Source organism: Rissa tridactyla, chromosome 17 (assembly GCF_028500815.1).
Source record: "Rissa tridactyla isolate bRisTri1 chromosome 17, bRisTri1.patW.cur.20221130, whole genome shotgun sequence".
NCBI lineage: Eukaryota > Metazoa > Chordata > Aves > Charadriiformes > Laridae > Rissa > Rissa tridactyla.
The window spans coordinates 7,919,033-7,931,184 of NC_071482.1; the positions used below are offsets into that span (position 1 = coordinate 7,919,033).

The 12,152-nt window shown below is 49.1% G+C and overlaps 1 protein-coding gene across 5 annotated transcripts in view; it reads left to right on the forward strand.

Annotated features, from left to right (window-relative positions):
- CDON (cell adhesion associated, oncogene regulated) overlaps positions 1-12,152 on the forward strand; it is a 53,591-nt gene that overhangs the window by 39,677 nt on the left and 1,762 nt on the right. For all 5 annotated transcript variants that reach the window (XM_054223289.1, XM_054223293.1, XM_054223291.1 and 2 more), the window contains exons 15-18: positions 2,844-2,966; positions 4,559-4,786; positions 5,861-6,135; positions 8,601-8,680. In XM_054223289.1, the coding sequence (XP_054079264.1) occupies positions 2,844-2,966; positions 4,559-4,786; positions 5,861-6,135; positions 8,601-8,680 (706 nt within the window). The remainder of the gene's footprint in view (positions 1-2,843; positions 2,967-4,558; positions 4,787-5,860; positions 6,136-8,600; positions 8,681-12,152) is intronic.

The window sequence follows — 12,152 nt, forward strand, 5'->3', positions numbered from 1 at the left end:
TGCTTCGTTTTGCCTTTCCATCAGGTTGTATTTTTTTTTTTTTTCTCCCCACCGTGCATATTAGATCATCGCTTTCCTGGAAGAAGTTATTAGATAATGTCTATATTAGTCCAGAAGTGGAAAACCCTTTAAAAAACTATTTTCCTTAACGTCCTTATTGCTTGGGCTGAGTAAACGGAGTGATCTCATTCTGTCCCGGTGACGTTAATTATTCCCCCCCCTCATTTATTTCGGTTACGAGAGGAACGGGCCTTTATTTTGAAAATTTTCCCCTGCTCGACAGCGCTCCGCGCAGCACTTTGAAGCGCGACGTGAGCTTTTGCGCGCTCTAAAGCGCTTACAGATGCGGAGTCGGGGCTCGGAGGATGGCTTCGGAGCAGCTTACGCGCCTTCATCTGCGCACGCGGTTTAGCCTTGGAACTTGCGTGTTAATAAATCGGGGCCGCCGAGCGGTTAGTTGCTGAAGTGGGCTCCGCTCTGCTGTGAAATTAGCTTGTTTCGGATTTTTTTTTTTTATTTTATTATTTTATTTTCACACACCCCCCCACACACACACCCCGAGAGCGTGTGTGTATTGAGCTCCTTGTGGCAGTCTGAAACCATTAGCAGCTGCTCCCCTCTGCCAAAGCCTGCAACAGAAACTCATGTGGTGGAAATATTTAAACTTCCATTTTTTTTCTTTACTGCGCTCCCCTAAATTAGCTTTTTTTTTTTTTTTTTGGGGGGGGGAGGGAAAGAGAGCTATTTCCAATTAAAGCGTGATTGGAAGCATTTGATGTGAAATATGTAGAGAAGCCACGCGGCTTGAGGTGTTTTTGCCGTAAATCACTTGTTCTTCACTCCCCACCCCCACACACACACACCCCCCCCCCCGGTTACCTTTGAATTAATCTGTCTGTTTTTTGACAGGGAATTTTATCTTGAAATGACGGCATGAGTTGTGGAAAAAGTGTTGTGATGCCTGTGTTAGCGACGTACTTTGCCGTAGGCTTTCCTTAGCGTTTCCTGTTAAGTCTTGTCTTTGGAGACACTCAAAACTCTGCAGAAAACTTCCCCCCCCCCCCCTTTATAAATGCTGCTACAGGCAAAATCAGGTTTATTTAAAGAAAAAAAAAAACAAGAAAAAACCAAAAAACCCAAGCAAAAAGCTTGGCTCGGCTGGTTCCTCGGTATCTTGAAGCAAAAAAGCAACGCCACATCAGCCCCGTCCTGCGTCAGCGATCTGAATTTCTCTCTTTCGAGGGTCCTGGAGATTGAATTTTAAATGGAAACGCCGTCTGATGTCACTTGTTTAAATGTTTTCCCTTGCTAATGGTGCACGGAGAGGACAGTTAAAGTGCCTGTACCGATTCCAGTTCCACTAATGGTTCGAAGCGGAAACCTAAAACCTGGTGTAGTAATTACCGAAAGGAATGCTTGGGGGGGGTTGGGGGGGGGGGGCGCCGGGAAAACCGAGTTATGAATCTTGGGAAAACGGGCGATTGAGGGGAAAGGCGGGTTCCAGCCTTCAGCCGGGGCTTGTCCGCCCCTCGCTAGGGACGGAGCTGGGACCCTGCGGCGTGTCCCCTCCGACACCCCCGAACCGAGATGGGGGAGCCCCTGCCCTTTTTTTGGTACCTGCCCCCCCCCCACCCCCGGCTTGGGGCCTGGAGAAATTGGAACGCAGCCCCTGCCAGCCCAGCGGGCTTGAATTTTTTTTTAAATTTTTTTTTTAATTATTTTTTTTTTATTAATGCTTAAATCAGTAGGTGGTATGACAGTTTCTTAGAAACAGTGGAAACAGTTCAAGGTGGTATTTTCCAAGAGGGATTAAGAGCACTCAAACAGTTAATTAAACTCCCTTTTAAAAAAAAAAAAAAAGGGGGGGGGGGTTGAGGGAGGGGAAAGGGTCGCTGTTTATTAAAATTTGTCACGAGCCCGTGGAAGTAAAAACTGAGAGTGATTTATATGGAAGTGCTCGGTACTTCAGGAGGGTGTCTAAATGAAACGCTGGCCGGGGGCCAGAGACGACAAACCCGTCCTATTAGAGACGATTGCTTGGCTGGGGGACGCGGCTCTGCGGGGGGGGGGGGGGGGGGGGCAGCGCCAGAGACAGCCCTCGCGCTCTCCTTTTTGGTTCCCCGCGACGTTTAATAAACCGCCCGTTGGATGATTTGCGGTTTTTCGGCGAAGTCGAGCAACCCAGACGTAGCCTTCCCGCGAAAAGCGGGCGGCTTCGGGCGGTACCTCGCGTCCCCAGGCGTCCCGCGGGATTGTCGACTTGGGAGAGGGTCTTATCGCAGCCAAGTTGGGTTTTTTTTTTTTTTTCTCCCCCCCCCGTCCCTGTCCCAAGTTTAACCTGTTCTCTGTGACACTTTCTCCTTGTTATTTGCCGCGCGTGTCGTAACTAGCCCGTCCTAATCCCTCCTAAACTCATCCCTTCCGCGCTTGCGTATCTAAGGCACGCAGAAATGCGCTTGATTTTAAATTTGCCGAATGTCGGAAACTTGGATGTCTGCTTTTTGAGTTCGGTGGCTTCTGGTTTTTTGTAGAGAAAAGTAAATTTTTAAAAAAAAATCAATTGAAAATACTGGGAAAAAAAAAAAAAAACCCCAAAAAAAAAACCCCAAACACTTATTCATCAAAAGTTTCTTCCAAGAATCTATTTTGCAAGACAATGCGAGTATTTTTGATTTCAGATTAAGTCCGTACATTGTTAATAAAGACTTTTGCGCCGCCCTACCCCTGCGTTTTACAGAGCAAGAAGCTGTGATACGCTTGTACCTAATTCTGCCTCTTGCGGGCAAATGAAATGCAGTTGATTTATGATTTCTTTTCCCCCCCCTCCCCTCTGCCCCCCGCAGGTACGAAGCAATGGCACTTGATAAATCACCTGCAGCCAGAAACATCTTACGACATTAAAATGCAGTGCTATAACGAAGGCGGCGAAAGCGAGTACAGCAACGTGATGATCTGCGAAACCAAAGGTGAGCGGCCAAGAAGCCTGCGGGACCCTGCGGGTTTTGTGGCGTGAAATATCCGCTTGCGTCGAATTATTTTATTTTAGTTTTTTAATTTTATAATATTTTTTTGGCCGTGCTGAAGTCAGCTGCCACGAAGCCCCGTCCGTAATTTTCTGGAATGTTTTGGAGGGTTGTTTTGTCTTCCGAAGCTGGGATTGTTTTGAACATGTGGAAAGCGATACGCTGCGCTCGGGAGAAAGGCAAAGCTCTGCGGATTTCGCCTGCCCTAAGAGATAGCGGTGGTGTTCTGGGCTGGGGTTGTTGGGGTTTGGGGGTTTTTTTGTTGGTGGTTTTTTTTTTTCTTTTTTTTTTTTGTTCTGCTGTGCTGATAGCCTCTCCTTAGGAGACAACCGCGCTCTTGAAGATGACAGCATTGATTTGTACGTCTGTTTTATGTCTTCGGGGCTCTGTGACGCGTTGTGTAAGTGCAGACTGCAGCAATTGATGGTTATGTTGGCTGCCTCCGTCGCTAATCCTGCACGCCTCTGGCACAAAGTTTGCACTGTTCTCTGGAAGTGTCAGATACGGCAGTCACATTTATTTTTGCGAAGAATTCCCGTCTCCTTTAATCTCTAAAACCAAGTAAGGCTGTAAAGGGAAAATGCAGACAGTAAGCTTCAAATGCAGGGCTATGAAAAAATGTTTTTTGAAAAAAAAAAAAAAAAAGAAAAGGAAAAAAAAAAAGCAGCCCTCTAGGAGCGGAAGCGTCAAGGTTTAGCTGAGTTAGTAGCGAAGCCTTTGAAAGACGGGCCGGGAGCCGCAGGGTTTCAGGCTACGCGCACGGTTGGTCTTCCTCCTGCGAGGGATGTAACTTTCTTCCCTCATTTTAAACTTGGCGAGATGTAATCTTGTCGTTCGTACCGACTCTTCCTGAAAACGCGTCTCCTCCGGGCTTTGTGGGGGTGATCCAGCTTACCTGACGCATCTGCACGGAGGCGCTCGTGTCTCTCCGGCCCGCTTCCCTCCGAAGCCGGGCACCTCTTTTAGGTTCTTAGCGTCAAATGAAAGGAATCTGAGCTGGGGTGCGCTGAAAAGGAGCGTAAATTTAATTCCTGTGTTAAACTAGCATCTCGTTTTCGGTGATTTTTCTGTTCAGCTCTTAGTATCTTAAATAGTCTGGTTTTGAGAATGGGGTTAGCAGGGTTCGTGTCAGATAAAAGCAGGTCGTCTGGCGGTGGTTAAGGCCATAGAAACGCGTGTCGTGGTTTCTCCTGACCTCAGAAGCGGAAAGATTTGCGCTCTTTCGGGTTGGGAGGTAGAGCGCCGTTCTAGCCACGCGCACGTCGCGTTGCTCGTTCAAAGTTTGGAGTGACCTCAATGAGAGGGTTAGCGAGCTGGATAATACCCCTTTTCCAAGGCAAATAGTTATTACCCAATAGTAGCTGGCGTCCTCGTTATAGATTTTAATATTGACTTGGAAGCTTTCTCTTCAAGGCATTAGGAGTAGAACTCGGCAGTAATTACTTTCATTCCATAATGGAAAAAAAAAAAAACCAACCCACATTTAGAAAACGCATTTAGCGAACGAACCCGTACTTGTCTCCTCTTCCATCCAGTGAAACGTACGCCGGGAGCATCGGAATATCCGGTGAAGGACCTGAGTACCCCGCCGAATCCCCCCGACCGGGTCGGGGGAAGCGGAGCCGGCCCTTCCAACGGCCCCGTTCGCAGCGGTGACATGCTCTACTTGATCGTGGGCTGTGTCCTGGGGGTGATGGTCCTTATTCTCATCGTTTTCATCGCCATGTGCCTGTGGAAGAACCGTCAGCAAAACGCCATGCAGAGTGAGTTGTTCCTGGTTTCCTTTCGCGACAAAAATACTATCAGGGTAAAATCAGTAACGTTTCACGTTACTATGGTAAAACGATGTTACGTTTTACGAATGGGAAGCGTTTTCCTGTTGCAAGCCAGCTGGCATTTATTTAGACACTTGTGCTGTCTAGGTGTGCCTTAGGTGAAGATTTGGGTAGTTTAAGAGCAGCAATGTCTCCGTTTCTTTGCATTGATGCTCGCTGCCCCGCCGCGTTGCTGCCGTTTCACCCAAGAAGATGGCGCGTGAAACGCCTGGGCAAAGTTTCTCCGCCTTCTGTTTAACTTGACCCTGCCGGTGGCGGTGGCAGAACTTGTGTGTTGTTATAAGTACGTGTTAAAACGTGGAGGCTTAGACCCCAGATCTCTCCCTCTCTCTCGTGTGTGTCTGGAAAGAAGAAGAAGTCGCTGCGCTTGGGGGACGAGTCCCAAGTTACCCCTCGGTCCCTTCACAGTGGAGTTGGACGTCCAAGTCTTTTTAGAGAGGCGTTAACACGGAAAAGCTGTCCGTTTGCAAGCAGGAGCCTCGAGCAGACGTGTTGGAGCTGAAGGGAGGTGCTCCGTACCCACCGCACGATTCTGTGCTGGCGGAATCTCTTCGCTAGTCTTTTCTGGTTGTAGTGCGGGAGCCGGCCTTGCTCTTGCCGCAGCCCGTGGTTATTTTTAAATGGCCTTCCTCTCCGACGAAGAGAAACGAAACAAAAGTTCTTGCCCAATAAGATAGTGCCTTCGGCTGCAGCCCAGAGATATTTTCTGGAAGCAGTTTGTAGCAGATAGCAGAGGGGCTATCGATTCTACAAATGGCCGGCTTTTAGGACGCTCTTGGTAGTGACTGACGTCAGCCGAGTCCTTTCAGACCGACGGTCCTGGTCCGTTCTCCAGGATGTGCCTGTTTTCCATTTCTAGTTTTGTATACTAAGCACTTGGATATTGCAGTTAATTTACAAAAGCTGTAGAAAGAGAAAATAAGTTTCTTTTGTTTCTTAGAGACGCTCGTTTAACTTCTCATTTGGCAATAAATATGCTTTTGGCGATAACGTCTCTTGCAGAATATGACCCTCCTGGCTATCTCTACCAAGGGGCGGATATCGCCGGGCAGATGATTGAGTACACGACCTTGCCCGGCACGAGCCGAGTCAATGGCAGCATCCACGGCAACTTCATCAGCAACGGCGGCCTGAGCAACGGCTGTCCGCACGTCCATCATAAAGTTACGAACGGAGTCAATGGGATGATGAACGGCGGAGCCGGGCTGTACCCGGGGCACACCAACTCCCTGTCCAGGACGCACGTGGACTACGAACATCCCCACCATCTCGTGAACGTAAGCTCTTCCCCGGGGTGGAAGGCTCAGCCCGCACCCTGGGGCCTATGCGGGGGTTGTAGACTAGCGGACTTAATTTGGGTGGGGGAAATACTCGCCCCATTGATAACAGCCAGTTCCGCTAAATTACTTATCCCAGAGGAAGCAACTGGGCTGATGTTTCTGACACAAACATCATGGTTTTCATTTGAGGGTATCAGATGACAGCAAGAATTCCACTTACTCTGGGAAATCTGCCTCTGCCCTCCCTCTGACAGCGTGTAAGCTCTGAGAACGCTGCAGTACTGGGCTGAGATACTTTAACTCGTGCATATGGTATTTCTCAATCTTCAACTTAAATAGATTTAATTATAGCTGCTTATTCTGCAGCTTTATGGATCGCCCGTTTTTGTTTTTTTCCCCCCACCTGTTTCAGATCTGTAACTCTGAGCAACGCTATTAATTATGGCAAAGCACGAATGTAGCAGGAGGCTCCATAAAATAAAATGCCCCATACGTCTTGAAATGCAGCAACGTAATAACACGGAGGTTTTGGGGTTTGTTTTTTGTTTTTTTGTTTGTTTGTTTGTTTGTTTTTTTTTCCAGGCCCTTGTTTGTGGCTGTTGAGACAGGCTCAGGATTTTTTTTTTTTGTTTGTTTGTTTGTTTGTTTTGAAATTTAGAATAAAATTAAAACCGAATTTAAGTCTGCAGCTCAGCCTTTGTGTGCTGTGGAAAAATAACTTCATTCGCTGAAACGTGTCCCGTTTCCAAGAGAGAATAATGATTTCATTATTGTCTATGGAAACAGATGGCTTGCATTCAGACTTACTAAACTTACTCAAAACTGTGAACATTGCCCAGGAAAACTGAAAGGAAAAAGTTCAAAAGTCTGAATAACCCATGCTGTTTCTGGAGGGGAAAAAAAAAAAATAAAAAAATGGGGCTATTGTTTGTGTTAGTAATTGAACACAAGCACTTCGTTTTATTGAACAACAAATTAGCGCTTGCACAGTAGTTGCCACTTCAGTTAACTCCGGCTTTGAGTCCAGGCCGGTTGGTTCTTCACCCGATTCTGTCTTCGGTCCGCTCGTCTAGCGAGAAATGCTGGGTTTTGGTTGCTTTCAAGAGCAGCCGAGGCCCAAACTGTGGGTTTTTTTGGACCTGCCCAACCTCCCGGTGGGTGAAACTCTCCAAAAGACTCCAACCGCGCAAGCCCTCAAGAAGAGAAGATGACCCGTGAGGAAGCTCGGGGGCTCGCGCTGGTGTTTTGGCCCTCCTCAGTATTATTTTTTGGAAGCGGAGAAACAACGGAGCTCGCGCAGAGCCACGTGGTAGCGCAGGTCTCGGTGCTTGGAGCTCCTCCGTGCCCGGCGATGGGACGCGCGGTGCCGCTGCCTCGTTGGGAATAGTTGAGTTTTGCTTTTTTTCCCCCCCCCCGGCTCCGTGTCATAGAAAGTTTGAGTCACGCAACCTCTTCCCGCGGAGGGGGACCGGGACTGGCACGCGGGGTGGAGGAACAGGATGTTCTCATCCTCGTTAGGGCTCCCTTTATTGTTTCATTGATTGGGCTAAACGATGAAGAGCGAAACTGGCCTCGGATGGCAATCAAGACTAATTAGGCATTTCCTACCCGGCTGAACGGCCTCAAAAACTTGATTTCGCAGAAATAGGGGGGGGGTGGGTTACAAGTTACCTACCGCTTGAAATCCCCCAAAATCAGGTGAGCTTTCCCAAACGGGCTCCCCTCCCCGCCTCCGAATGGCAGCCCTGGTCTAGCCCGGCTCCGCCGCGCCGTTTCCAAGCGGCTCCCGCATCGGTGTCCGCCCGGCCTCTAACAATGAGGTATGTGTTAATCTGGGCATTTTTGCTTGCTTGTAATGGCCCCCGCGGCCAAAACTAACAACACAAAATCCCTCGCACCCAGAGTCATTGCTGGCGAAGGAATTACCCCATCTGTAAAAATATTAAATGTTTCAAAAATCGGCGTAGCGGAGTCAACTGATCTAATCGGAGTAATTACAGGAAAGTGGGATGGGTTTATGTTGTGACATCAGCCCCGCAAATTTAATACTCCGTCTCCCCGAACGGGCACGGTTTGCTAATGAACGGCGGTTTGCTTTCATGCCCGTCACCAGCGTTAAAAATAAACGTATTTACAGTGTGTTTATTAAATTAAACCTGAGCGCGTTGAGCTGAAAACAGACGAGGGAAATCACCACGCGCTTGTCTAAGCGGCAGTTATTTGCTTTCCTCTGGCACGCGCGCCGGCCAAACCCCTCCGCTTGGCTCCGTACAATAGCTCCGTGGTGCCGTGCCACGCGACGGGCACGGATCCCGAGGCTGATGAGGTGGTTCGAGTTTGGAAACGAAGTGGAAGGGCTCGGGGCGCTGACCGTCTCTTGTATGTTCGAATAGCGATTGATTGATTATTTATTTATTATTATTAATTTTTTATTTTTTTTTTTTTCATCCTTCCTGCTGCAGGGCGGTGGGATGTACACAGCAGTGGCGCAGGCCGACCCTTCGGAGTGCATCAGTTGCCGAAACTGTCGGAACAATAACAGGTGACGTAAAACCGGCGGGGAAGGCAGGACCTTGCCCCGAGCTCCGCGCGCTGCGGTAAAAGCCGGGGCAAACAAAAGCGGAGAGCTGGAGTCCCGGCCGAGGGGACGGAGGAGCTCCGTGTCGGTGGGTATCCCAAGGAGAGCAGCTGGCGATTGTCCCTGGGATGGAATAAAACAAGTTATTAAACCCCCAGAGCTCCTTTTGCTCAGCGCGTTCCTCTGACGCTCTCTAAGGAGCGAGGCAGGTTGGGCACTGGATTTTTTATTTATTTATTTATTTATTTATTTATTTTTAAGACCTGATTTCCTGTGTTTTCTCCAGTTTGGAGATAACAAAATGATTCCGTACGGAGTTTGTCAAACAGGATTTAATTGGTCTTCTGTATTTTACATTTCCGGAGTCGCAGCTCTGCTGTCGCAACGCTGTTCTCTGCAAAACACGGGATTTGACGTTCCTCAGGCCTCCAGGAGGGGTTCGGCCGGCCATCGGCAGCGTGGGCTGCGTTTTTTGCGTGAGAAAAGGGATTCTCATGTAGAATGAGGGAAAAAGCTGGCTCTTTTCTAGCTGGGAGTCTGGATTTTTATTAGGTTTTTCACTTTTTGGTAGTTTTAAAGAATAGCCTTCCAGGCTTCTGGCTAAATCTCTAGTTATTTTAATGACTAAAAATAGGAGCGAGAGTCGGACACGCGGGACTGCTCTGGCTGGCGACTTCTGGATTTTTTCCCGATCGTCCTTTGAATTTTCCGCCTTATTAAAATCGCCGGCTGCCCTCAGGTGTACGCCTGGCGAAAGCCGAGTTGAAACGAAGGCGTGGTTGAAGGCAGAAAACCCGCTCGCTTTATTTTTTTTTTCCCGGGTTTTACTTCTTAAAATAGGATTGGCTTTGAATTTCTTCCTCCGTCCGGAAACCCGCGTGCGATAGCGTGAGGGAGGGGGGCCGGTGCTCGCAGGTGGAGCTGGGCGGGCTTTGGCCAGGCCAGTGGCACGCTGGTCTCCGGGGAAAGGGGCCACCGCTCCGTTACAAGCCAGTTGGCTGTGACGGCAGTCGCCAAGATGCGCGCGACTGGCCGAGGTTTGGAACACGCTCTCCGTGTTACGCCGTCATGAAGAGCTTGCTTTGCGCTTTTAAGCGTATTTAGATTTTTGAATTGCGCTGCTCTTTTTTTTTTTTTTTTTTTTTTTTTTTCTTTTTTTCCCTTAAGAAAGCAAGGAGAAATGGGTCCCGTCCTCTGCAACTGGCCTGTTCCTCCCAGATGGGTCATCAGCAGGGTCTGAACGTTGAATTTTCACATCCCTGTTCTATATTTGACCGCTTGATAGAGAAACAAGTTGTCCTTTACAGCTGCCTTACCCCAGAGGGGACCATTAACCTCCGTTTGGCAGGAGAGCTGCGCAGCCGGGACCGCTCCGTTCCCTTCCTGGCGCTGGGGGAATGGAAGGAGGACATGGGAGAGGGGAACGGGGGGGATCAGAGACGTGCCGGGGTAGCACACCAGGGAGCTGGGTGTATGGCCGCGGCGAGGAGGAGGAGGAGGAAGACACGGCGGGTTAGCGCGGTCAGGTCGGTAGTTTTTTGGCAAGTGGGAATTTTGGGGCCGGAGGCTTTTTCCGCCGTCTATGGTGGCTGCTTTGGGCAGGTAAGGGCTGTGTGTCGTGTCCCCGCGCCCCCGCCCCATCTTGTTTGCCTCTGTGCCTTGTCCCACCCTCGAATTATCGCACCTCCCGGACTGAAAAACACGCCATTCCCTGGGCAGAACTCCCGCGTGATCACGGAGGGAAAGCGGGATCAGGTGGAAACGCCTCCGGCGGGGCGACGGTCTCTAACTCCTGAGCGTTTCAGGTGCACCTGGCCTCGCTCAGACCTTCCGCCTCGGCACGGCGGATTCCCAAATTAGCCTATTTCCACGGAATGCCTGGAGTTGTTGCCGCTTTTGGGTCAGATTTGGCGGTCGTTTGAATTGTGACGGCGTGCAAACGAAGCCGAAAGGTTTCGCCTAGCTAATAGCCGGCTACCGCGGCTGCTTCCAGCAATAGCCATCTCGGAGCAGGTTTTTATTATCACGGTGGTGAAATCCCCGCAGTCTTCTGTTTAAATTAGCGCTTTATGCTCTCGGAACTGCTGGTGGAGGCTTGCCGGAGGTAGGAATTGCTGAAACGTGGCTACCCGCGTTGCTGTTGTGGACAAAGCTGGTAAGACGAGCGTGGTTTTACGCTCGTTCCGTGAGGATTGGGAACCGGTTTTCATCCTTCCGGGGTGCTTTTGCACTAAAACTTTCGCGATACCTGGTGGTTGCAAAGGAATCGATGGGGTTTTTTTTTTTTTTTGCAGACCTCTTTGCGAATTCGCTGTGTTCTGCTCAGAAACCTGAAACGCACGCGGCAAATAAACCAGCGTCGGGGCTGTTCTCCCGGCTTTTTAAATTACGCTGGTGTGGGGTTTTTAAGTCCGATTGTAGTTTGGTAGGGTTTTAGCACGGGGGATCGATGGAAAAATGCGTTCTCCGCAGCGGGGATTTTACAGGGCCGTTCGCACGCACGCCGCCCTGGATGTACCGATGGCCGCTTGCCATCAAAACGGGGTTATTTAAGCTTAAAAAGCTGAACTGCTGGCTCGAAACATCACCCAAGGCCCGTCCGGCGATACAAAGAACTCCACCGACCTCTGTGTCTTTAAAAAGAAAGCCCCACAAACATGCAAACCCAAACACTTTAAACAGCTCCTCAAAGCCTTGATGTATTTATTCTTTTTATTTTTTTTTAAAATAATAAGTGAGCGCAGTCAAAACCTCTGCGGAAAGAAATGCAAACTAATAAATGGATTTGTTCGAAGGCCCAGATGTGTTTCATGTGGATTCTTCCGTGGCTTCTGTGGTATTTTGGGTACTTGGAATAATGATTTTTTGGAGGCAGTCAGGGGAGCGGAAGGACAAAATAGGAGCGCGAAGGTCGAAAACGAAGGTTGGTGCTGCTCCCTCTTTGCCGTCTCCGGGAAGGGAGCGCATTCCGGGGGCCGACACCCCGTCCCTGGCGGTGTCAAAGGCCATTCCCCCCCTTTCAGCGACGTAACCGTCAGCTCTGCTCGGTTTTGGGCCAGAATCACTCTAAAAAAAAAAAAAAAACAAAAAAAAAACAAAACAAAAAAAAAAAAACAAAAAAAAATCAAACCCCAGAACAGAACCTGAAGAGCCCCATCCCGCCTCTCAAATTTTTGTATTTCAAAATGCCGGCGCTTGGGTAGCATCCCCCTCATCACCGGCTCCCTCCGGCAGGACAGACGACCGTTATATTTAAATTTGGCCTAAATAAAAATATTAACGCTCCGAGCTGTATCCATATCAGCATATTTAAAAAAAAAAAAAATAAATTGAAGCCTGTTTAGCCTTTGCAGAAGCGTTTTGGATGATGTCACGGGGCTCAGGGTGGGTCTGATGTCGACGCATCGCTTTCATCTGCGGATCCGTCTCCGTTCCG